The 27,179-nt window shown below is 39.1% G+C and overlaps 1 protein-coding gene across 1 annotated transcript in view; it reads right to left on the minus strand.

Annotated features, from left to right (window-relative positions):
• Window positions 1-15,731: 15,731 nt before the first annotated feature.
• Window positions 15,732-27,179, minus strand: part of LOC144368753 (Fc receptor-like protein 2) — a 35,868-nt gene continuing 24,420 nt past the window's right edge. Inside the window, 5 exon segments of the mRNA XM_078027859.1 lie at window positions 15,732-17,321; window positions 17,418-17,446; window positions 19,053-19,121; window positions 19,349-19,434; window positions 20,340-20,367. Of these exon segments, the coding sequence (XP_077883985.1) occupies window positions 17,283-17,321; window positions 17,418-17,446; window positions 19,053-19,121; window positions 19,349-19,434; window positions 20,340-20,367 (251 nt within the window). The 3' untranslated portion in view covers window positions 15,732-17,282.

The raw sequence follows: 27,179 nt of genomic DNA on the forward strand, positions 1-27,179 counted from the left end.
TTTCAGAGTTTTATACCCAGCATGTAAGGAGAGGGGCTCAGAATTTCCCAGTCTGTAGAAGTTCACATAAAAGCATCTCTTTCTCTCACTGTTCTGGGCAAGTTAACTCTTCAAGGACAACACCTGAGAAGGGGAGAGCTTCTTCTCCCCTTTCTTTCCTCTCTCTGCCAGCTGTTACCATGGAGCCCATTTGTAACTTATCTTAAAAATGTAGACATCTCTGTGAAGCCCAGCTCAAGGCCACAGGCCTTGTTTGCACATTTCTTCAAAGTACTCTACTGGATACGTTTGTGAAAAACTAGTAAGGGGGTGTCCAGCACCTGGAGTGCTGGTATCTTCCCGGCCAGTGGCCAAGTAAACAGAAAATGGGAAGTTTATCTACATTGAACTCTTTTGCAGAGACTCTTTGGCTGACAGTCCTAAAATCAGTAAACACGAAAATGGGAAGTTTATCTACAGAGACTCTTTTGCTGACAGTCCTAAAATCAGCCATGGTGACAATTTTTGGAGAAGTCCAGTTAAGACTTTTCAGGCTGGAGCACATCAAATGGTGGACACTTGTCAAACATGTCAAACGGTGGTCCTGACATCTGCCCTCCTTATCCACCCTCTCCATCTCCCGCTCTGCCTGCCTGTTCTCCCTACCTGCCTTCATCTACCTGGCTGGTAGAGCTGCCTAACTTTTATGAGAATTAGGCATCTGGAAGGTGACTTGTTCTTGGTCATGCTGTGACCTTCTGAGGGGTGTGTTCTTTCGGCTGTTGAGTCTGGAACTCTCTGTAGCTCCCACTCCGGTCAGGCCTGCCTCCCCCTTTTCCAGTCCTCTGGGTCAAAGGGTTTTGGTGGTTGGAATGTTTCCACAGAGCCGTGCCTATGGGCTCATCTCCCTCGCTGCCTACTTATTATATCCTACTCTCTGACGGTCATACCTATTCAGTGGTATCTCACTCTCATTTTATTTTGTGTTCTTCTTGTTTTTAGTGAGATCGGCCACAGTTTTACAGGTGGAATTGCTCTTGGGTGGAGTGCTTGCTTGGTCCTCTCTATTGAGCTATCTGTCTAGCTTTTTTTCTGTGGGTCTGTAGCTCTTTGTGACTTGCAGTTCTGGGTACAAACTCTTGGATGAGTTAATGTAATATAAATATCTTCTCCTTCTCTACACAGCCTTTTCACTTTCTTTCTCCTGCCTTTGGATAAACAGAAGTTCTGAATTTTAACGCAGTCAAACTTGTCAATCTTTTCCTTTATTTTTGCGATCTTGTTTAAGACATTGTCTCTGAATTTTGATGATCCCGTATTAAGTTGTCATCTAAAAGTCTGTTCGGCTTTTAATATTTAATTTTTAGTTCTCTTGGAATAGGTTTTATTGTTGTTTGAGTATGAAGTAGGGAAAAGATTTAAAATGTTTTTTTTTCCCCCTCCATCTGCATACCTAATGGTCGCAGAATCAATTACAGCAAGCTCACGTGTTCCCCACTCCTGTGTCCTTCATGACAGGTACACGCAAGCCTGGATCTGTGCATGGTGCCATGAGTGTCTGGATTCTCTTTACGGTGGCATTAGCTGATGAGTCTATCCTTGTGTCTTTGTGCCCGTATCTTGCTTTTCCTTTCTTCAGTGCGGATGCCGAGGAGACCTGCCCACAGAGCCTGAGCACAGTTGTGAGGGCCCTGACCCGGACTGTCATGCTCTTCCTTGAGAGGGTTCTAGGCAAGACACGAGACTTAGCAAAGAAGAGAAAAGTTCGTGAGAAAGGACAGGAAACGAGGCAAATGGGAAACCCTCAAGTGTTGAGAGCCACAGCCGAGGGGGCCCCAGCAAACTGCCAGCTGCCAGCAAACTGCCAGCAGACTTTTTCCTGATAGTAGAATTGAATCAGACTTACAAGTCCCCAGCGCGCACAGCAAAGCCCAAGGCAATTCTGCCTCACTTTGGCCCCTGCAATGTGTTCTCATTGGATGAGACCCTTAGAGATTTTATGGTCAGGGAAAATCATCCTTACCTCCCTGGGTTCTGGGATCTGGTCGGCGTGAGGGTCACAAAAGTTCCCTTCTTCAGGGTAACCTGGCAGAGTGGAGGCTTCAGGCCTGCGTTTTTCCTGCAGAACAAGTGGCTGCCGAGGGGTGGAACATGTCCTGTTGACTTCATTTCGGCAGGGAGGCAGGTGAGTTGCTTTTTTGGAGAAAGCATGTGGGATCGGCACAGTGGACCAGTTTGTAAAATTACCCCTTTAACCTCATGTTCCCACCCTCCCATGTGCCTCTTGCCTATATCAGTGCTGGGGATTGGACCTAGGGCCCGAAAGGCCGGACATCTACCCCTTGAACTACACCCCCACCCACTTTCCCACTTGTTGTAACTTCAAAATACCTCTTAATATGATAAAGCATTCCCACTTTGTTCTCTTTTTGTCAAAAAAATGTCTTGCTACTCTTTGCCTTTTGCTTTTATAGCTGTATAGCAATTTTCTTTGGTTTGAGCTTTTTTAAAACTTTATTTTTAAAAATCATTCATAAGACATAATATTCGACTTGTTAATTGGGTATCATGTGATTTTTTTAAATCAACTTCTAAGATTCCATAAAAAATATAAAAAATTTAAATGTGTTAAGATTAAGACTGAGATTTCATCAAATCAATAGATCAATGTGGGGAATATTAAGATGATTATTATATTGAAAACTCCAAACACTAAATAATGTTTCTTATCTTTAAATTTTATTTTCTTGTTTAATTTTTTTTCTAATGCTTTTATAGTTGCTTGGTAGATGTCTTAAATGTCTCTTTACCTTTGTTCTTAGGTACCTTTTTAAAAATTAATCTAGTTTTAATTAATAGATAATAATACTACCTATTTAGTATGGGGTGAAGTGGGGTATATTTGTGTAAGGTCCTTGCTTAGTATCTGGGTGGCCATTTTAAGTGACAGCTGCCATTTTCCCACCCAAGGACCTTTCTGGGAAAGGGTCACCACTGCCACATACCAGTAAACCTGCAATCATTAGGACCGCCCAGCTCTGATCCCTGAGCCTGGCCTGTAAACACCCCCAGATGCAAGCCTGTCCTGCCTCTCTCCATCTATGGAGATATGGCCTTTGTTTGTCAGCTCTGACAAATAAACTGTCTCATGTGTATCTCTGCCTGATCTCCGTCTCTCATTTCTCAATCGACCGTCTCCCGGGTATGTGGGTTACTCATCATCTCAAACATTTAAAATCTGCTTTTATAGCTCTTTTCATTTATATAATACAATATACTTATTGCATTTTATAAATATGTAATTGTCCCTTGGTGTAATAATGCACTAGAATTTATTCTTGGATAATTTTTGTACTGTTGCATATGATATTTTGTGTTCATTTTATTTTTGCTGATGTGATAAAGATATCCTTTGATTTTCATATTTTTTTAAGTAATCCTTCTAAACTTTTGTGTTGATTTCAATAATTTATCTACATATTCTTTTGGATTTGCTATGTATATGTAATCCCATCATTTACAAGTAATACTAATCCTGATTTTTTAAATTTCTTCCTTTTTGCAACAAAAATAATCTTGGGCAATATTATTTTAAAAAAAAAATTGTTTTAATTAGTTATACATGACAGTAGAATGCACTTATGTACTTTGTTATATCATATATTAGGCAATATTCTTAAGAATGTTAATGGCACTTTTTCTTTTCTTTCTTTTTTTTAAATATTTTTTAGTTGTTGATGGATCTTTATTTTATTTATTTGTATGTGGTGCTGAGAATCAAACCCAGTGCCTCACACATGTCAGGCAAGTGCTCTACCACTGGGCCACAGCCCCAGCCCCTGATGGCACTTTTTCAACATTTTCCCATCAACTATAATGCTAATTGCAGGATTTTTTTCTTTCCATAAATATCTCTTTTCTTTTTTTTCCCCCCAGAGAAAAGAAGTCCCCTTCTATTTGTTAGTGAGATCAGTCTATGATTTTTTTCCCATGGTGTTCTGATTTGGTTTTGATATAAAAATTATCCTGCCTTTATAAAATGACTTGTGAAACTTTCTACTTTTTCCAAATACTTCCAAGTGTTTGTGTAGGCTTGGCATGACTTCTTTCAAATTATTTGACAAAACTTACCAGTATCACTATTGGGGCCATCAGTATTCTTTGTGGAAGGTTTTTCATTATTGTCTCAATAATTTCTTTAACAATTATACCCCTATTTAGGGGATTGTATTTCTTCAGTTCATTTCAGTGTTTCAAAATTCAGAATTTTAAAAAATTTCCTTCCAAAAGAAAAAAGAAGTTTAATTTTTCTAGGAATTTCTCCAATCCTCTACTTTTTACCTTTTCTGCATTAAATTATTTATTAACCTCTGATTTTATCTGTAATAATTTCAAAATATATAATCATCCTGCTTTTTATTCCAGATATGGGTTATTCATATCTTCCCTCCCTCCCTTTCTTTCTTTCTTGATCAACCAAAGATTTCACTTGTCCATTGTCATTTCTTCTGATTGTTATTCATGGTGTCTTCTTTCTTGTGTGCCTATCTTCATTTTGCTGAATATTACATCTTATCTTTTCCCAAGCGTATTTGCTTTCCTTTTGCCAGGATTCTGGAGTCACTAGTAGTCTGAGACCACATTAATCTAAGTTCATAAAGCTATCACTTTCTAGGTCCATTTATGTGAGCGCTACTGTAAATTCCCTCTTATATCTGCAGTAGAGTCCTTTGAGGTCTGTAACCAAAAAAAGGGGCGGGTTTATCAGGCTTCCAAACTTTGAATACCTGGATTAAGTGGATTTATTCTAATTATGTCAAAACTCTTTTAAAACTGGGTTTCTCAATTTGTAGCAGAAGTAAGAGAAACTAGAAAAATAAGAGCTTCGTGTACCATTGCTGGTTTGAAGATTGAAGAAGCCGTGCAGGAACAAGTGTAGTGGCCTTAAGGAGCTGAGGGGATCCCTTGTCAGATAGTGAGCAAGAAAGTGGCTCTCTTAGTCCTGTCACTGCAAGGAGCTGGATTCTGTCATAGCCTAAGAGAGCTGCAAGTGGGCTGAGAGGAAAATATGCCAGAGCTCCAATAAGAGCCCACGCGGCCAGTACCTTGAAGCAGCCATGGAAGGAGGAGTGGGATTTTTCTTTTCTTTCTTTTCTCCCGCTTTGGCAGTTCTGGGGATAGAACCCAGGGCCTTGTGCATGTGAGGCAAGCACTCTACCAGCTGAGCTACATCCCCAGCCCAGGAGGTGGGATCTCTAAGAGGTGGGAGATCTCTGAGGCCCACTGGAAGAGTGTAAGGAAGTATGGGTCTTCCTCTGGCTTCCAGTTTGAGGATGTGATCACTTGTTTCCACCCTTGCCATCCACCATGAGAAGAGGCCATCTACCATTAGACCCTCATCAGAAGCCAAAACCACAGAGCTGGCTGACCTTGGACTTTGATCTCCTAGAACTGTGAGTTAAATTAACTTCTTTTCTTTATAAAGTTATCCTGCCTCCAGTATTTCATTGTAGAAATGCAAGATGAGCTAATACAATAATCTACTGGGTTCGAGGGAGTAGAGACTAGGGAGATTTCCTGCTAGTTAGCTGGTAGCAAATCAACTACAAATAACGGAAGAGAAGTAGCTCGTCTTCCCTTGCAACAGATTGTTGTTCTGGATATGGACTTACCATCTGGGCCAAGTACACCATCAATGTACTGTGTGAGTAAGAACACAGAAAATTTCTTCTCATCTAGCAGCTTATTTTGCAATGACAGAACTAAGGGGATGGGGGGATAGTTTCTACCAAATGTCAGCTTGTATTACTTACCCATCACCTGGAAACCGTGTCGTGGCAACACATTTTCTTATCATTCCTATGGGTTTATACTTTGCTTAGAGGTCTTAGAAAATGCTTCCACTCAATGATTTCAGTGATCTGGGAACTGAATTGTAGCCTGGCAGTTTGGGGCTCTTCATGTCAATGGACCAACAGACCAAAAAACCAAAGAAACAAACAGTTTTGCTGCGTTGACAAGAATGACTGACTAGTTGTTCAAGGTAGACATAAGGCGGCTAGCGTGTGAAGGGAAGGGAGAAGAGTGTGTCTGGAAATCAGAATCTCTTCAGGGTACCTCCTCGTATAGTCACTTGTAAAACTCACAAATTTATTAATACGAGATTACTCTTTATATCTTTTGTTAGGTAGTTACCCTTTAATAGTCTGTATTTTGTTTTTCTGCATTTTCTTCTTAATAAGTTTTGCTAGATGTTGTTTATCTCCTTTTTTTTTTTTTTTTTAGAGGAAGAGCTACTGGTTTGGATGATTCTCTTTTTTTTTCATCCTTTTACTATTTTTGCATTTTTTTTTTGCTTCCATTTTGGTGGGAGAATATTATTGTTGCTTTTTCTAGGCTTTTTAAATTGAATGGTAGGTCTCTTGACTTTAATCATTTTTTTATTAATTCAATAAATAAAAGTTAATGAATGCAATAAAACTCTCTCCAAGAATTGCCCTGATGGGTTCTGTATCTTGCACATTATATTTGCATTACCAGCCTGGTGATTTTATAATACTCTTTATGATTTCCTCTTTAACTACAGGGCTATTTTGAGTAAGTTCTTGTTTCTTCTCGAGACACTATGCGGTTTTCACTCTTGGCTTAAATCTGTTTTGAATTTTATTGCATAAAGGTTTGAAAACACAATGTTGGCTTTTTATTGAATTTATGATTTATTCATTTGAATGTTCCGTGTGTACTTCCAAAGACAGTACATTTTCAGATCCTTGTCAGCAGATTATTAAAAGCTTTGACGAGGCATCAGGATTCAATAGCTGTAAAATTCCATCACTAGTTGGCAAGTAGTCATAGGTGACTTTTAAAGTAAATTCTGAGAATCTGTTCCATGGCTCTTGAACTCCTTATGTGGTTGAGGAATGTAAGGGGACGGGGAGAGTCGGAGGAGACTGGGGAATATGCTTCTGTGGGCCACCTGATGTGCTGGGTTCTCCTCCTTACTTTCCACAGTGGGAGGGCGGGTTGGGGGTGAAAGCCTCTTTGCCCGGGTCTGGACATTTGCTACAGGCATCTCAGGACTTTGACATGTGTTCAGATGAGTGAAGCCTGATCCTCTCCTGCCTGGCCTGCTCCTGTGCCAGTCCACACTCTCAGACTTCCAGCGTGACACAGACATAGACTGAGGAGGGGGATCAATTTAATGCAAAGAAAAGGGGGACAGACTGAATTTTGACTAAGTACCTTGTGCTTAACACTCTAGTTTATAATTGGAGCATTAAATATGCAATTACCTAGCACCTAGGAGTGGGAAGAAAAAACATGAGACTTATTTGAATTTTAGGAGAAGGAGAATTTTATCAACATAAAATTCACTTTAATGGTAAAATCAGAGACCGAAATAGTTTTACTTTCAATGTAATTCAAATAGCATTGGTTTGAATTGAATGAGATCGAATTGCAATGGTATAATATTGTGTTTTATTTTGTACTGTATTATAAATATATTTATAAGCACATATTGAATTTTTTAAAAAATATGATCTGGGACCATACCTTTTGATTAAGTTTAGCCCTCTTAAAATTATTGTTATTACTGTGATATTGGGACCTAGTTTCTATTATTTTACTTTTTCATTTCTGTCTACTCGTATTTTCTTTTTGTTTTTCTTTCCCCTTGCCCACTGTTTTTCATTCTGGAAGCTGAATTTTCTGGTTTTTTTTTTTGAGGTTCTCAATATTTTATTCAAGTTCTATTTTAAATGTTAACGATTTACACCATTTGAAGGAAGAGAGCTAATTTCACACAAGGTGGACGCCTCTAAAATGAGCCCATTATACTGCTAAAAAAGAAATCGAATGATGAGAATTCAGCACAAGTCCAATTTAGATCTGGAGCATTGTCACTGCATTATTACAGCGGTAGGGGACATTTCTCAGCTTGTGGCTGGAGCTCCTGGTGGCTCTTTCTTACTTTGGAGCAAGGACAAAAGACAGCCACATCAGAGGGAATTAATTCCTTCATTATTTGCTTCATTACACACACTGTCTTGCCTGCAAAATGGCACCAACAAATTAGTCTCCGTGCCCTGCAGACTACTTTTGGTGGAGGGATGAATTCCGCGTTTGGAGTTGAAATAGATCTTGAGGACTTTTCTCATCCCTTTCAGGAGAGTTTTACACACAGAGAAGCAATGAGCCGCCCGCTCTTCAATTAAGGCACAAAGCTAAGGTTCAGATCTACAGAAGTCACAGTTTTATTCATTTACTCAATATGGATTTACAAAGTCACTACATATTACCACCTGCAGCTATTTCTAGATAAAATAGAAACTTGACATCTCTGGAGGGACCACCAATGCTCCCCAAGTTTACAGGTGGAACAGGGTTCATTTTTGTACTTTTGAAAGTTGAATCGTCTTTAACTGGGAGGTTTCTCAAGATGTTGAGTGATACTTAAAGCATTCTAGGCTTTTAACATTAAAAGAAACACTAAATCATGAAGGTAACTATGCTGCAACAGAGTTTAAGTGATTATACAGTGTTCATTTATGCTTAAGATTCCAGTCGTAGACCAAGTAGCCACCGACATTGACATTCAGTCAGTAGACCTGACGTATTTGGTTTGATACCTGGCTTTCTTGAGTCTGAGTGTATCCCAAATCTATCCGTTGGAGGTTACTCACGTTAGCTAAGAAATGGACGTGGGGATCGATCCATCTGACTTTTGGCCGATGTTCCAAAGTGAGTGTAGCTCTCTCCTGCTGTCCAGAAGATGGACAGTTGTCTCTAACTTCTTGTTCATTTCTGGTAGATGGAGTCTCCAAACTCTGTCCTGTCCTTCATTTAGTCTAAAACTAGAGTTCGCCAGTCTTCCAGCCAACTACAAAGTTGTTCTGGGTCGCTTGGGACTTAATTGTCTCAAAATTCATCTGGTAGCCAGACAACCAGCCTTCCTCACTTAGCCTCAGATCACCCTGGACGGAAGAGGGGAGGTGTCAAGATCCACATGGCTGACCGGCCGGTCAGCACCCACTGGTCCTGTGTATTGATTTTAGCCTCCTCCCTGCGCCCCAGTGTGAAGTGGCAAGGATGAAACACAGAGCCGCCTCAGGCCACGTGCAAACTGGTCTTCCTGGTCACGTCAGGGCCCAGTGTGTTCTCAGTGGTCCTCTTATCTATGGAGACCACAGGGACATTATTTGGTCCATCTGTACTTGATCTCCAGACCATCTGGCACTTTGGTAACCTCAGGTGAGACGGAGCTTGTGAATTCCATTCTGGGCTCAGCTTTCATTTTCAAATCTGCTTTTGTTAGGCCAGACCCAGAGCCTTTGGGAGGGACATCCCCCGCAGATTTTCAAGATTGTGTAGGTGGGAGGCACCTTCTGCTCAGAGAAGGTGGTGGCCAGCTCAGTGTCGCTACCACAGGGGTCAAGGTTGAGTTTTCTTAGGCTGCTCCGAGAGTTGCCCATTCTATTCTCATTTTGGGTGGAAATTACTAACTTACTAAAATGAATAACGATGCGCATTTGTTTCTTCTAATGGATTCCCTCCCAACCCTTCAATCATGTTACCATACTCTCGAGTTTAAGTGATAGAATTTTATTTATTTCATTGTGTTCATCCTATGTACTTTGTCATTGTTCATTCAAGTGAAGTCCTACTAGTCTGCATACGGAAACTCATTTTCTGTGTCTGGTGGACTATTCCTCTGTGTGTGTGTGTGTGTGTGTGTGTGTGTGTGTGTGTGTGTGTATTTTTTTTTTCTCACTGGAGACCTCCTCTATGTGTTGTGTGTATGTGTGTATGTGTGTGTTTATGTGTGAAACCTGTTCTATCAGATTATATCTTTATTCACCCTAAGAATTAAATGAGAGTCTAGATAGATACAAAATAGGTTTGACTCATTTCCTTGAACACTTTGAAAATATTATTTGCATTGCTTCTTAAACTGAATGTTATTGTTAAGAAGTCTGAGGTCTTTCTTATTCCTGTGATCTGTAGATAATGCCTTTATTCTCTTGACTATTTTAGAGTTATCCCTTGGTTCTGATATTCCTAAATTATCCTTTAATGTTTAGGATTTTTTTTTCCTATTTAGCTTAGCAAATGATTTTTATCTTGATAGCTTTCCATGTGAAATCTTTCATCTTTCTCTGATTTTGTAAAATCCTTTCTTCCTCTTCCACAAGTTTTCTCTTCTTACCTGTGACACCTGCATCATGCAGATACTGACACTATGCTTCCTGACTTTCCTTTAATAGCTGATCCCCTTTCCAAGATGTTCAGCATCTCCAGATTTCATTCTTCTCCCTGCTATTTCCACAGCTTCAGGGACCTGATATGCCTAAGACCCAGAGCCAGGGATAGAATGTAGAGAAGGGTCTCTCTCTCTCAGGTACTGGGTATGTTATGGCCCAGGCTATGTGGGCAGTGACCAAACAGACTGCATTTTACCCAGAGACTCCATGCCATGTAAGAAATGCTTCTCCCATGGGATACCCCGCCTCTGTACCCATGAGCAGTTGCTTAGCATGTTCCGTAACAAAAAATGGCAGTTCTTATACAATGTAAAATTGTTTTTTTTTTCTTGGACCAATGCACCCTATCAGAGAATGATTGTCTAGGCGTTAGTAATCGTTCTTTAACTTATATTCAATTAGGCTCATTTTGACTCACTTCCCCTTCTGCTTATGATTTTAGATCTCATGATGTTTGATTATGGTCTTGAATCCTAGCAACAGCCACTTATGATTAACGTACCGACATGCTTTCCTTATGGTATAAAAGGTGTACTCAACCCCCAGAGGGTGTAGACTTGCAGCCTGCCCCTTGGCCCACCAGCTGGTGAATACAGACCCACCAGCTGGTGAATAAAGATGGTTCTGTCTCCTGCTTTAAGATTGACTCGGTGATTTATTGCAGTCTTACCATAACAGCAGGAAGTGCAAGTTCTCTCTTCCCAACTTCAGGTCAGTTTTGGCTTAAGAATCCATTTCTTCATTCTAAAATTAACCGAATGTCTGAGCACAGAAAAAGAATCACAATTCCTTACCAAATTTCTCAGCTTCTCTTGTCTACTATTAGGAAATAAAATCTTATCAAGAGGTCTCAGAACCTATGGTGAATTTTGGTCCTTTATCTAGTGTTGATTTTTATTTTGTCATTTTCAATACTGGAGTTTGATATTGAAAAAAATCCCAATTACATCATTTTTAAAATTACCTATGAGATCAGAATGAAATTCACTGCAAAGACACTTTTATAAATTGAAATGTATCACTTTTATATTTTCTTGGAAATCTAGGTCTTTTCATTTTCTCAGTTCCCAAATGGAGGACTAGAGACTAAAAGTGAGACTCGGCCTCCCTGCTAGGCTTTGACCAGAGGTAGGCTCTAAGAAAGTTCCAAAGATCTCCAGATGCTGGGTCCCCATCCTGTCGATGCCCTAGATCTTGCTCCAGGCTGTCCAACATGAACACCAACAGAAAGACCCAGTACCTTGAATCCTCCTTATTCAGCCATTGAGAGGGGACTGTGCCAGCAATTGACCTGACAGGGTTAGCCAAAAAGTAACAGGGGGCAGGGATGTTCCACTCTTTGGAACATTTGACTAAATAGAAAGCAAGAAAGGAAAGACTTCCCCCTTCCTGGTTTCTATTTGCTTGCATAGTTTGTTGAGAAAACAGAAATCCTTTCTCTCTCTCTCTCTCTCTCTCTCTCTCTCTCTCTGGAAATCAGATTGTTTCTGTTCTTTATCTTGATAGTAGATATCAATAGACCCTGGATATCTCATGAAAAATGTTGCCAAATTATTGTCTGACTTTGCATAGAAAAGGGCTGGGAATGTAGCTCAGTGGTGGAAAGCATGCTATTGGCCCTGGCCTCAATCCTCAGTACTGTCAAAAAACAAAACAAAACAAACAAACAAACAAAAACAATCAAGAATGACAGGTTTCATTTACCTAAACTATTGATGCTACCCAAAATTTTGACTTAGAGACAAGGAGGTTCGCTGCAAAACTGTTTGTCAAATCAGCCCTCAAATCAGTCATTTATAAGTTACTATATATCCAAACATACCACACAAATATCTTACTACAATATTGAATGGTATGAAAACATAACAATAATATTAAAATAGAAAATGTTATATTTTAAATAGCATATATTTATGTATGTGTGAGCACATGCATAGAAAGTAACAATCATCTTAGTGATGACAATTCGTGATTTTTATTTCTCTCTGACTTATTTCTAGTTTTTCTATAGTGAATACACACACACACACACACACACACACACTCCACATAGGTTCTTGTAGCTCTACTCAGCTCCCAAGGGTCCAGGTGATAGTCCTCTGAGATTTCAGCAGAAGCAGGTTATATGTGTGGCTGTTAAGCAATTAGAGGAGAGTTGATTGGTCAAATGACATCATCAGAGAGTCCCCACATGAGATCAGAGAGGTCACTGGGTCAGACCTGGGATTTGTGAACGTCTACAATTTCCTCTGGTTTCTGGCAAACCCAAAATAGGTAGATGAGTGAGTGATTCTTAAGGGAGAAGGGTGAGTTTGGGGTAAGCACTCCTGAACAGAGATACAGCAAGTTACCCAGGTTCCCACGCACACTTTAATATGTTCCCCCTCAAAGCAGCTATTAATAATGGGAGTGTGCCCTCTTCCTCAGGAAGGGTTGGACATAAACAATAGTGAATAATAGTTCATCACTACAAGGTGGCACCAGGTCCGGCTTGGAAGTTCTTTTCAGATTTTCTGAACCATTGATTCATGCCTGATTGTCTAGGAAGAACAGATTGGGTGATTGTCTAGGTCAATTGATTCGAGGCCTCTTGTCTCTATTTTTTAAAAATTATTTATTATTTATTTTTAGTTGTAGTTGGACAGAATACTTTTACTTTATTTATTTTTATGTGGTGCAGAGGATGGAACCCAGTGCTTCACCCATTCTAAATGAGTGCTCTACCAGTGAGTCACAACCCCAGCCCCCTCTTGTCTCTTTTTTTAAAGTTCACATTTAGTATTTTTCACCTTAAATTTGTATCCTGATACCTGCTAATTCCCCAGGGTTAACTGTTCAGGTTATACTAACCCACCTCGTGACAGCCCCATGAAACATGCTCACCTTGAGTCCCCGATGCTCAGACTTCAATACCAGAGACGTTCCTCATTTCATTCTCATTTTTTTACTGTTTCCCAAACCAGGCAATGAGGAGATTAAGAAAAGATAAACAGACACAAGAGTAGAGAAAAAGTTGGGGGCTCGGTGCTTCAGCCGACTTCTGGTGGAGGAAGACTGACCACAAGCAAGCGCCACACGATTACTATATAGTGTAGACATCTAAAGGATTTACTGTGAGAAAGGATCTTCAAGATAAACCAAACTGAAGTTGGGGCTAAAACAGCCCAGTTTGGGCTTATCAGCGTGTGCCCATGACTCTCTACTGGGCAGCAGGTGTTGGAATCCAAGGTTGTAAACTGATAAAATTCCTTAGCTAGCAAGGAATTCCCCTTGGCAACTGGGCAATCTCCGCTGGGCCCTTGGTGCTGAGAGCTCTCCAGAGGGGCGTCACCTCTGTCTCTGGGCAGTTCATAGACCCATAATCCATTTGCGGCTCCTGAAGGCATACTTGTAGGTATTTCTATTATTTGTCCCCTTTCACCTGCATAATATTTTGAAGTAATTTCTATTTTATGTCTAGCATGTGCCAATACACATATTTCCCCTAATTTTGTGTTTCTTCAGTCATTTTAATTGTGATATGAAAAAAAAGAAAATTCAACCCAAGGATAAAAATAATAATTAGAATAATAATCTGGAAGGGGAGACCTCTCTGCTCTTGATAATTTCTTTGCCATTTTTTTTAAACTTATACAGATGCCCCCTTCTTTTTTTCCTTCTCGACTATATTCTTTACTATGATTCTGTCATGATATTTGGTCTACATATTCCTGCCATTATCATGCTAATTGCACATGTTAGAGATGAAAACATGTTATTTTATTACAGCTGCTACTCTTCTCATTAGCATTTGTTAAAAATAATTGATAATGAAATTGGAAGAGAGAATTGGAAGAATTGCTCTTCTGGATATTAAAGAGAATTACAAGACTGAGTATGTAGCTCAGTAGTAAAGTGCTTGCCTAGCATGTAAGTTTGATCCCCAGCACTGAAAGCTAAAAGTACTAGGTAGCTACAGTAATAAAGATAGAATTTGGGGCTGGGGACATAGCTCAGTTGGTAGAGTGCTTGCCCTGCATGCACAAGGCCCTGGGTTCGATCCCCAGTACCAAAAAAAAAAAAAAAAAAAAAATACAAGTCCGTAGAAAAGAATGTAGAACCCAGAAATAGACATATTTGCCCAAGTGATTTTTGACAAAGTCTTGAAAGGTGGAAGGATAACCTTTTCAATGAATGATACTCAAGCAATGAGACATCCAGAGGTGAAGAAAATACACCTCAACCTAAGCCTCATATCTAATATAAAAATGGGTCACATACTTAAATGTAGTATGTAAAAATATAAAAATTTGGGAAAAAAAAACATGAGAAAACCTATGTGGGTTGAGAATAGGTAAAGAGTCTAAGACTTGATATAAAACACAAAGAAAGAAAAGAATCATACAAGAAAAAAATCACTAAATTTGACCTCTTTTTTGGAGGGAGGGGTACCAGGAATTGAACTCAGGAGCTCTTGACCACTGAGCCACATCCCCAGCCTTATTTTTTATTTTATTAGAGACAGGGTCTCACTGAGTTGCTTAGCACCTTGCTAACTTGTTGAGGTTGGCTTTGAACTCATGATCCTTTTGCCTCTGCCTCCCGATAAATATGACCTCTTTAAAATTAAAAATAGTTTTCTTGGTCTGTGAAAGACCTATTATGAAAATGGAAAGACAAGGTATAGACTTGGGAGAAAGTATTTGCATCCAATATCCAACAAAAGACTTATCCAGAGCATATAAAAAGCTTTCAAAATCCAACAGCAAAAGCAAACAATTCAATTAGGAAATGGACAAAAACCTGAATGATATTTTTCTCAATGAGGATCTACCTGTGAAAAACAGGTAATAAAAATATATAAAGGTCAACATTAGTCCTGAGGGAAATGCAAATTAAAACAACAATTGGATATCACTGTACAGCTATCAGAATGGCTGTGGTGAAAAATAGCAATGAGACCAGATGCTGCAAGGATACAGAAAGAACAGATCACTCCTTCACTGCTGGGAAATGAAAAAGAGTAGCCATTCTGGCATTTTCTTTTCAAATTAAACATGCACATGCCATTAAGACCTAGAAATCACTCTGAAGCATTTATCCCAGAGAAATGAAAACTCGTGCTCAGTAAGAACCTGTTGATAAATGATCATAGAGGTTTGATCGGTAATAGTCAAAACCTGGAGCCGACCTCAATGTCCTCCAGTAGATGAATGACTGATCTGTGCCGTGGAATACTACTCAGCAATAGCAACAATCAAATTATTGAATGACATGAAGATGGCTCTCAAAACACGTGCTGAGTGAAAAAACTCAATCCGAAAACCTGTATATTTTAAGATTCCATTTAAATGACCTCTTTGAAATACCATAGTTGTAATCATGAAGAACAGGTTAGTGGTTGACGTTAAAGATTGGGAGTGGAGACAAGACCATGTGGCCACAGAGAGCTCTCTGTGAAAGCAATCCTCTAAATCCTGATCACCGTGGAGACTGTTATACAAAGCTACACTGTGGATAAAACTGTATTGAAACACACACACACACACACACACACACACACACACACACATGCATGCACAGTGAGTGTTTGTGGAATGTGTGAAATCTGAAGACATTTTGTGGATGACACCGACATTGATTTACTCAAGATGTTACCTGACACAGGTGCTGGGTTGAGGGTACACAGGTCTCTTGGTTCACTGTGTTGCAATTTCTGGATAATCTATAATCATTTCAATAAAAAATTAAATAGTAACAGTCATAATCACTCTGGATTATTTTTTCTAACAAACTTTATGTACTTCATACATTCTGAATTATTTTCAGTTGTTTAAATACCAACTCCAAGCCCACAGCCACCTACATCCTTCCAGTTGGTGAACTGCATTTGCCAGGAGAAGGAATTATATAAAGAGAAGTAACTTGTCCTCCCTGGAACAGATTGTCACTCTGCATTCGGACCTGTCATCTGTGCTCACTGTGCTACTCCTGCCAACTACACCGTGGATGAACGGTATGAGCAAGAACACAAGTAAATTTCTTCTTACCAAGCAGCTTATTTTACCGTGACAGAAATAAGGGCATGAAATTATATAAAACATTCATTTAAAAAGCAAAGTGGTGAAAACTTGCTAGTTGCCCTTGACAGTCATTAGATTTGAGTTCCTCATTACTTCGATTTCTTAATTAAGCTGGAAGCTTTAGGACTGTACTTGAAGGCAGAGTGATCATTTTGTGTATCTGACATGAACATGAGGAACTTCAGCAGTGTGACCTATAGGGCAGAAACGGTGTCAAGCAATGAATGGATGTTTGCATAATCCTCACGGTAACCCTGTGGGTCATACTTATCCAAAATCGAGGAAGCCAGGCCCAAGAAGGTTCAGTAGTTTGTTCAAGTAGTTTGCCCGACTGGAAGGGAATGGGACTGGGGCCACACCGCAGGACTCCAGCGCTGTGCTCCTACTGCCCACACTGTGGGAATCGATGCACAACACTGAACACTTCAAAACATGGTAAGCCCCCCTGTTAGTTTGTTTAAACTGATGTAAAATCGAACCTTCCAGAACCTGGACACGGTGGCAAGTACCCCAGGCTGCCGTTTCCTCCCAGAGTCCCCCATCAAGTTCTCACAAAAACAAGAGACAATTCCATTTGTAAGTGAGGTCTCTGGGGAGGCAAAAGGTGACCAAGTCCTAGTTTGGGAAGGAAAAAGAAGCCCCTAGATGGTTCTATTGTTCTCACTTCAAAGGAGGAGAAGGAGAGGCCTTGCCTCTCATGTTCAAGTCTTTTCACGTTGATGATTTGAGATCTAAAGATCATTGACTTCGCAGTACCTGGGATGTAGTGGCAGTTCAAGAAATATTTAATGAATAAGATAAAATATTGGGGAGGGAAGTTGATGGGAATAAAAATCATGACGCGAGGTGGCTGGCCTAGAGTCCCTGGGGCACATTCTTGCTGAGACAGGGGGTCAGCCTTGAGCATTTGCATAGGGGCTGATCAAATCCATAGTGAGGCGCTATCTTTGCAGCCATCTGCTCTTGATTCTGCCAAGCTTTATGCCTTCTTCACAGAGGAGTAGATGACTCGGAAATCCTGGGAGAGACACAAAACAGTGGGACATACCAGCATAAGAGAAGGAATCAGGCGAAGAAAGTCGAGACGCAGGGACTGCCAAAGGCTCTAGCTCACCTTGTTCTCCAGAGACGTCCTGATGTTTGCTGTGGAGGCCAAAAAAAATGGTACTGAATACTTGGGTCTCTGCTTATATCCTACGCCCAGACTGTGTGCGGCGGGGCAGAGAACTGCTACGTTTCATGGATGGAAGTCCAACCCTTCCTGTTCCGTAAAATCCATCCATTAAATTTGCTCACTCTGAGCTCCTATAAGACTGCAAGCCCCATGTCCCCACCAACACTTACTAACAAAGCTCTCCCTCTCTCTGATGCAACTTCCTGTGAGCTATTATCCTCATGATTTATTTTATTTTATTTTTTATTTTTTTGGCTTCTCTGACCATTACAATATCCTTCCAGAGCTCATTTTTCTGTCATTCCTCTATGTGTTTTTAGATAATCCACCATGGAGGGTTCACCTTACCATAGAGAAGGATACTTAATGCACATTCAGGGATGACAGATCCCAGTCACCCAGCAGTTGGAGTCTGGCTGCAGGGTCTGCTCACTGCTGTCTGTCTCTTTCCACCTTCTTTCAAAGTGTATAGTAGGACTGAATCTCCTCCTTCTCCTTAATTCAGATCCACACCTCAAGAGCTTGGAAGATGAACACCCGGTAGACCCTACTGTACTTCATCTGTTCTGCTGGGCTGGTCCCAGAAGGAAACAACAGTGGCACTACTTTAATTCACACTAACAGAGGACCTAGCTTCACAGGTTCAGAGGACAAAGGTTGAGTGACCACAGGTCAGGAAATTAACCAAGCTACCAACAGCCACTGGCTCTGTCAGAAGCTAAGAGCACAGAAGAAAGGGCAGGTTCAGGGCCACAGCTGGAAGTTCTCACTCTGCACTGCCACAGAACTGTCCTCTTGGTTCCTGCAAAGCTATGTGTCCAAGTGACAATTGTCTAGATCAGGTGATTCGTGGAGTCATCCCAAGTCTTCAGGCACTTAAAGAGAGGCACAGCTTATTTCACTTTGCATGATGTTCTCCATCTCCACCCATTTACCAGCCTGGGAGGTACTGTGGACAAACTACCCAAATCATGTTGTGTCTACACATGAATAGGCCACAAGAAGTCCCGCCTTTGTGTGTGATTAAGATACCTCACTTAAATAATGGTAAATAATAATGATGATAATATTAAAAATAGGAGATGAATAGAGCAGATCAACAGATGGGGAAGAAGGAGGGAAGGGGAAGGGAAAATAATGAGGCATGAGATTAAACAAATTATGTTATGTGCATGTATGCATATGGCATTTTCAGTCCCACTATTATGTGTGATTATAATATACACCGATTAAAACAGAAAACTTAAAAAAAAAAAAAGGGTTCGCAATGACCCATTCCAACCAAGGGAATTCTTCCTGGACTTTGGATATGATAGCTTTAGAAATTCTAACTCCTCTCTCTTCCTTATATCCTGGATACTCCTTAACTGTCTAGTCCTATTCAAATGAAGAATTATTAGATCTTCTGCTTTTTTTTTTCTTTAGTTCAGTTTATTCACAAGAGCCTGCCTCCAGGTACCTCCTGATCCTTCCTGATTCATTCCAAGGGTAAGTGATATCTTGCAGCCTGTTGTGCACAAAATGCACATTTCCAAGGAACATCCACCAGACAGGAATCACTCTAAAGTTTCTTACCTGAGCCTTCTGGCTGCTGGCTGCTGTAGATCTGGGAATAAACCACACCCTCATCTCCTCCGGGGCTCACTGCAGGAAGAAGACAAACGTTCCCTGAGGTTCACAGTTAAGTTCAAGCATCAGCCACACCTTCCCAGTCTCCTGCTCCACGGCCACACCCCCCACGTGGCTCTGAGGGACTCATTGGTTTCTTGGAGTGACTGGGCCTCCCGAGGTTGGAGAGGCAAGACCGCCAGGTTGTCTCTTCTGCTTCCCTCCCTGTCCCAGCCCTAGATCCCCTCCTGGTGGGGACTCACCATTGACATACTCCGGCTGCAGATCCTCCGTGTCCGGGAGTGGGCCGGGGTGGGTGAACCCTTGAGGATTCGGGCTGGCGGCACCTCTGTGAGAAAGTGAACTGTCTACGTGGTAGTCCCTGGGGAGAGAGAGCACAGAGAGGGAAGAGGCTGGGGAGAGCGTGAGTAGAAGCCAGGTGCAGGTCACCCCTGTCAGGTGACCGAATGGCCCATGACACAGACTGTTGGCTCTGACTTGGCTACGATTTTCTCTTCCTCATATTTTTTTTCTCCCTAGATCTATTTTTTTTCTCTTATAAACTCTCACAGAACTTAACCAGCATCTTTCTCATTACTTTATCTTTGTCTTCCTTGTTCTCTGTGCATATCTTACATCTCCTATAAGATATTATATCCCTTGAGGACATAGGACTCTAGTCTATGCATATTTTCATCCCTCTAGGGGCTGGGGATATAGCTCAGTGGTAGAGCACCTGCCTATCAGGCATGGATTAGAGGAGCTATTTCCTGGACTTCTGACTAATAACTCCATGTAGATGGCACATGGATGGGTATAGGAGATCCTCTGGCTTCAAGGGAATAGAAACTTTATAATTAGTTTGTCTGTTGCTCAGGGCTCTGGATTCAATCCCCAATACTTCCAAATGATAATAATCATAATCATAGTTAATAATGATATTTTTACCCTCTAAATATCTAATGATAACTTACTCATACATATAGGTACTCGATAATCATTAATATCTGTTAGTACATTAATTAAAATATATTTAATCCTAAATAACTCAACACCTGGAGTCATGTGGATCACCCTAAGACAGAGCTCTGATAGCATAAATGTAATAAAGTATTAAGAGACAAGAGTATTAAAAGGAAGACACCACGTGATCCAATAGCCTTGGTCTCTATTACAAACAGAGAACTCATAGGTATTCCAAATTGCGATCCAGGGAGCACTGCAGAGTTGCAATTTTGACTGGGAAGTTCTCACCTGGGTGCACTAATGGCAGAACTTTCTCCTGAAAACCAGAAAAAAAGAACATTCATTTCAGAACAGAAGCTTTTTCTCTTAAAGCTTTGACATACTTATCTGTGTATAATTAGCTAGTAAGACATAAGATATAGAAGAATGAACCAACTGTATTTCATCCAAAAGATTGCTTCCTTATTCCAACACTGTTAATTATTATTTGAATAATTCATCTGCCACCCCCACCCCCTACCCAGACTTGAAATGCCATTTCCTATGGAGCTTCCTGCATAAATCCATCACTGGATGAATTTTCTATGGTGTTCCATTGTCTCTTTGTCCATGCACACACCTGTACAATACTATTTTAAATTATTCTAAGATATATTTTAATTGTCAATGGATCTAGTTTTACTTTGCTATTCTTCCATTTTAGATTCTACGTGGCCATTCTTAATTTTTAAATGTTTTAATATTTGCAACCCTCAGCCTACAGCAGTGGTCTTGGGGTTAAGCTTGATATTGACATTCAGAAGATCCATTAGTCTATACCTTGCACCATTCATCTTTGCAGAGAGACGCAAAACAAGAAACATGGCCTATGAGCATAGATGTACCAGGTGTGTGCTCAGAGGAGCTATTTTCTGGACCTCAGACTAATAGCTCCGTACAGATGGCCACACGGATGGGGAGTTCCCGTGGCTTAAAAGAAAGAGAAACTTCATAATTAGTTTGTCTGTTATTTAGGGAAATAAAAAAAAATCACTACCGTTGTTTACCAAACAAAACTATTATTCAATCATCAGGCTTGACATTTTAAATCATCTACGAAATTAGTGTATGTTTCTAGCAACTCTTTCTTGAAGACATTATTTTTAAAGTGGACTTCAGCCTACTATCTAAGCATTCAGAACAGAAACTGATGATCTGCTGTTTCACAAAAGAGATTTAAAAATATTCCCCAAAGTAGATATATCATAAATATTCTCTGATTGTTACAAAACCAGTAATTCATAACAAAACTAGGAAAAGTCTAGATGTGTTCATAACTTTTATTTTTAGTACTGAGGATAAAACCAGGGGCACTCTATCACTGAGCTGTATTACCAACCCTCCTGATTTTTTATTTTGAGACAGGGTCTAAGTGGCTGAGGCCATCTGCAAACTCACAATCCTCCTGCTTCAGACTCCTAAATTGCTGGGATTACAGGTATATGCCATCTGCACCCAGCTTTTTCTTAAAAGAAAAAAAAAAAGAATATAAATCTCAGGATATTAAATATGAGTTTTTTTCAAAATAATGAGGATAGAGAAAACAGAAGACAGTAACTAAAAAAGATAAAAGCAGAATTTTAGAATTATAAAGCAAAATGGTTAGATCAAATTAAAGTAATTCTAAGAAGTTTACAGTACTGCCATAGAGGCCATATCTTTCTGGCTTAAATTTCAAATGGATGGTTCTCAAATCCTTGAGATAGACATTCCTAGGTGATACAAGTGGCAAGAGGCAGGGAGAAGATTTATCTCAAAGAGACAGAGAAAAAATTGACAACTGGAAGTTTTCTAAAGTTGATGGTCAAAGAAAATGGATGTATAATTGATGAAATTCATTAGCCATTGGTGATTAACTCCATTTCTACCTCCTGTTCCTTCCCCAGTGGCCAGGGTGGGGCTGAATGATCTTCCTAGCAGCCATCTCCCATTCAGCCAAGGACCCTCTTATTATTATTCCTCAGGGAATTCCAGAGCTCTTAGGGAACCAAGGACAAAGAGCATGTATACCCAGTGAATCTCACCATCACTCACATTCACAAGACACTAACTAAAAGACAAAGCAAAAGACAGACAAAAAACTAAAATCAAATAGCAGAAAGGTCATTAGAGTAGGAGGACAGGAACAGGAGGAGGAAGGAGGATGGGAAAGGGGAAATACTTGGGACTAAATTAGAGCAAATTATATTCTGTGCCTTTAAAATTATGTCAAAATGAACCCCAATGTTATATATCATTAAAAATAATTAATAAAAGGTGAAAAGAGAGAGAGAAAGAAGAGTAAATAAACAAAAAATGCTCCCATCATTCAGGCAAACCCTAGTATTTCAGAAGCTCTTGTGAAGGGCTGCAGGTGTAGTTCAGTAGTGGAATGCTTGGCTAACACCCATGAAGCCCTGGGTTCAGTTTTCAGTACCACAAAATTTTTAAAAATAAAATAAAAAGGAAGCTCTAGGGTAGAAACCAGGAACGAAGACCAAATACATCCTTCTTATATCATAACATCATGGTATGTTATAAAGGTCTCACTTCACTGAGGGAATGTATTATGAAATAAATGGTATAAAAGCAAATCCATAAAGGCAGGTGTGGTGGCACATGACTATGATCCCAACAACTCAGGAGGCTGAGGCAGGAGGATTATGAGTTCAAGGCCAGCCTTAGCAATTTACACTAAATGTGAGGCCATAAGCGGTTTTGTGAGACCCTGTCTCTAAATAAAAAATAAATTAAAAAAAACCCAACTATGTAGCTATCTGGAAAAAAAAAAGTAGGTTATATTCTGACCCTAGTACATACTTAAAAATATTTCTGGACAGATAATAAATATGAATCCAAAACAATTTTGCAAAAAAATAGGAGACTTTTGTTTAACATCTAAAAATGGAGAATGCTAAACCATGTTACAAAATCCCAAATGCACACAAGAGAGATTGAGAAACTAGACTACCTAAACCCATTTCTTTTGTCTAACAAAAATACCACTGTGAAAGTCAGTCAAAAGCACTCCAAAGCCTTTTTACTATTACATAAGGAAAGGCTGATATATTTACTAGGAGAAACCACAGAATACTAGGAATAAAATAAGTCAGGTTCTTTGGATCCATGTCTAGGCTGCCCTTCTTGGGCTCAGGAAGCCCGAGTCTCTCTACTCTGCTTGGGCTGGAAGATCCTCAGGAGAAACCATGGGCATCATAAAAACCAGGAAATGAATAATGTTTTCAAGAGTTGGCAAGACGGCAAAGTAGAGGGGAGAGGCACGTCCCATTTGCTCTGCTGTTTGGAATTTGCACCATCGGAATAAGGTCTGAGACTCCTACAAAGGGGGAAAGTGAAACCCTGCAGTGAAACTACATAGAGACTCCCCTAACAAGTTTGACTCCTTTGGATCAGAGATGAGAATAAACAAATGGTAAACACAAAGGAAAAAACCTACTTCAAAAACCTGACCAAGACCAGGCGCAGTGGTGCATGCCTGTAATCCCAGTGGCTCCAGAGGCTGAGGCAGGAGGATCATGAGTTCAAAGCCAGCCTCAGCAAAAGCAAGGTGCTAAGCAACTCAGTGAGACCCTGTCTCTAAATAAAATATAAAATAGGGCTGGGCATGTGGCTCAGTGGTTGAGTGTCCCTGAGTTCAATCCCTAGTACTTCCCCCCCCCAAAAAAAAAAACTGACCAAGAACAATAGTTTAGTGGGTTGCAGAAGAACATTATTAGTATTTTTTTAAAATATATTAGTAGAAGGCATCGCTCTGAAGTGGCTATAATTCCTGGGGACCAGTATCTCCTCTCAATGTGATGTTAGAGACAGAACATAGTAGCAAGTTCAAAATGAGTGAAAATACTGACCTTTAGCCAACCCAGGACACACAGTAAAGAAAAAACAACTCACTAAAAAATCCCTCCCATAAAAGTAGAAGAAAGAATTATCCCAGGAGATGGGCATAAATACTAACAATATGAAAAATGAAGAGAGCAAGCTATCCCAAGTACCTCACGACATCACTGATCCCACGGACACCTCAGAATAGAGGAAACACCAGAAAAAGAATTTAGAAAGTTGATAATTAAAATGTTCAATGAACTAAATAAGATCTAAGGAAGGAACTAAGATAGAACATACAGAAAGTGAAAGAACATTTCAACAAAGAAATAGAGATGCTGAAAAAGGACCAAACACAAATCCTGAAAATTAAAAATTCAGTTGAAAAAAATCACTAATAGACTAGACCACTTTGAAGACAGATTCTCAAACCTTGAAGGCAAAATATGTAACTTTGAAAGTGGAGTCAATGATAGAGAAAAAAATGTTGAGATCAGAATATTCAAGAAATCTGTGATAACATTGAGAGACCAAATCTAAGAATCATTAGCATCCATGAAGGAACAAAATTAAAATAAAAACACACAATCTTTTCAATGAATAATAAAAAAAATCCAAACCTCAGGAATGAGTGGAAAACCAAATGCAACAGAAAATTAGAACTCCAAATAAACAAGATCAAAAAGGACTCTCTCTAAGACACATTATAACTGAAATGCCTGCTCTGCAGACCAAGGATAGAGTTCTGAAAGCCAGAAGAGAAAAAGAAGAAGTCACCTTTAGAGTTAAGCCGATTATAATTTGTACTGATTTTTCAACCCAGAACCTAAAAGGCAAGAGGGTTTGGAATAAAATATATAAAGCATTAAAAGATAACAATTTTCAATCAAGATTACCATATCCAGAAGAATCACCCTTCAGAATCAAAGCAGAAGTAAAAAATTTTCAAGACAAACAGAAACTAAAAGCAGTCGTAACCACTAAACCTGCACTACAAAGTATACCAAGTGAAATATTTTATATAGAAGAAATGAAAGGTAAATATCAAAGCCAGCATATGGCTGAACCTCACTAGAAGAATAGTTAATGAAAGGAGAATAAAGTCTGGATAAAACATCATAAATAAATAAAAATGGCCTCGATGCATCTACTCACATTTAAAAAAAACCTACTAAATGTAAAGAATCAAATAGACCATAATTTAATATTTCTGGCTGATTTCAAAACATCTCTCTTACCAATAGATGGTCATCCAGATGTAAACCAAGATTCTTCAGAACCAAACAATGCTATTAATAAAATGGACCTAACAAACATCTATAGAATATTCTACCCATCAATAACTAAATTCACTTTCCTCTCAGTTGAGCCTGAAACTAAATAGACCACATTTTAGGACAAAAAGCAAGTCTTAGCAGTTACCAAAAAACAAAACAAAACAAAAAAAAAAAAAACCTTCCTAAATAGACAAAGAGCATGTATACCACAGTGAATCTCACCATCCCTAAAATTGACCACATTTTAGGACAAAAAGCAAGTTTTAGCAGTTACCAAAAAAAAAATTGAGATAATTTCTTGCATTTTATTAGACCATTATGGTATGAAACTAGAAATCATTAACAAGATAAAAACAAATCATTTAATACCTGGAGATTAAATAATATACTTTTAAAAGAGGAGTGAGTCATAGACAAAATCAAAGGAGAAATAAAAGAAATTCCTAGAAACAAATGAGAACAGAGAAACAACATACCAAGACCTCTGGAATAGTATGACAGCAGTTCTAAGAGGAAAGATTATAGAATTGAGGGCCTATATTAAAAAAACAACAACTAAAAAAAACCAAGGATGGTGGAAGGTGATGGTCATCATTATACAAAATACATGTATGAAGATGTGAATTTGGTGTCAACATACTTTATATACAGAGATATGATAAATTGTGGTATAAAGGTGTATTAAGAATTGTAATGCAAAAAAAGACAGTTCATATATAATAGCATAATTTGGCATGAACATATTTTATATACAGAGCTACAAAAAATCGTGCTGTGAATGGATAATTATGAATGTAATGCATTCCACTATTGTCATGTATGTAAAAAAAAAATCTCAAATAAATAATTTAATATTACATTTCTAAGCCCTAATAAAAGAAGAACAAATGAGTTCAAAAAATCAGTAGAGGGCAGGAAATAGTTAATATTAGAGACAAAATTAATAAAATTGAGAACAAATGCAATACAAAGGATCAAAGCAACAGAGTTGGCTCTTTGATATGATAAGCAAGATTGATACACCCTTAGCCAAACTAATCAAAAAAGGGAGAGAAGACCCAAATCAACAAAGTTGGAGATGAAAAGGGAGATATCACCACAGATACATCTGAAATTCAGAGGATCATGAGAAACTATTTTGAAAGTTTATACTTCAATAAACAGAAAACCTAAGAAACATTGATAAATTTCTATGATCTACCCAAATTCACCCGTGGAATATAAAAATGTAAACAAACCAATATCAAGCAAGGAGATTGAAGCAGCAATTGAAAGACTTCCAACTGAGAAAAGCCCTGGACCAGATGGATTCTCACCAAATCCCACCAAACAAAGAAGAAATAATGCCAATCTTCCTTAAATTATTCCATGAAATAGAAAGGGAAGGGATACTCCTCAATCTAATCTATGAAGCCGGTATCACACTGATATGAAAACCAAAGACACACCAAGAAAACTATAGGACAATGTCCCTGGTGAAAAATAGATGCAAAGGTATTTATTAAAATATTAGAAAAACTGCATTCAAAAACACATCAAGAAAATAGCACACCATGATTGAGTGGGTTTAATCCCAGGAATGTGAGATTGGTCAGATACATTAAATTAATAAATGTAACTCACCACATGAATAGAGTTAAGAACAAGAGGCACATTATCATCTCCATAGATGAGAAAAAAGCATTTGATGATATCCAATACCTGTACATATTAAAAACACTGGAGAAGTTAGAGATAAAAGGAAATTACCCCAACATTATAAAGACTACATAGGACAAACTCAAAGCCAACATCATGTTGGATGGATAATAACTAAAAACATTTTTTCTCAAATCAGGAACAAGGCAAAGATGTCTACTCTTCAACATAGTTCTTGAAACTGTAGCCAGAGTAATCAGGCAAGAGAAGGAATGAAAGGAATACAAATAGGAAAAGAAAAAGTCGAATTATCTCTGTTCACGTATGACTTGATCCTATATCTAGAAGACCC

This window comes from Ictidomys tridecemlineatus, chromosome 11 (genome assembly GCF_052094955.1).
Source record: "Ictidomys tridecemlineatus isolate mIctTri1 chromosome 11, mIctTri1.hap1, whole genome shotgun sequence".
NCBI lineage: Eukaryota > Metazoa > Chordata > Mammalia > Rodentia > Sciuridae > Ictidomys > Ictidomys tridecemlineatus.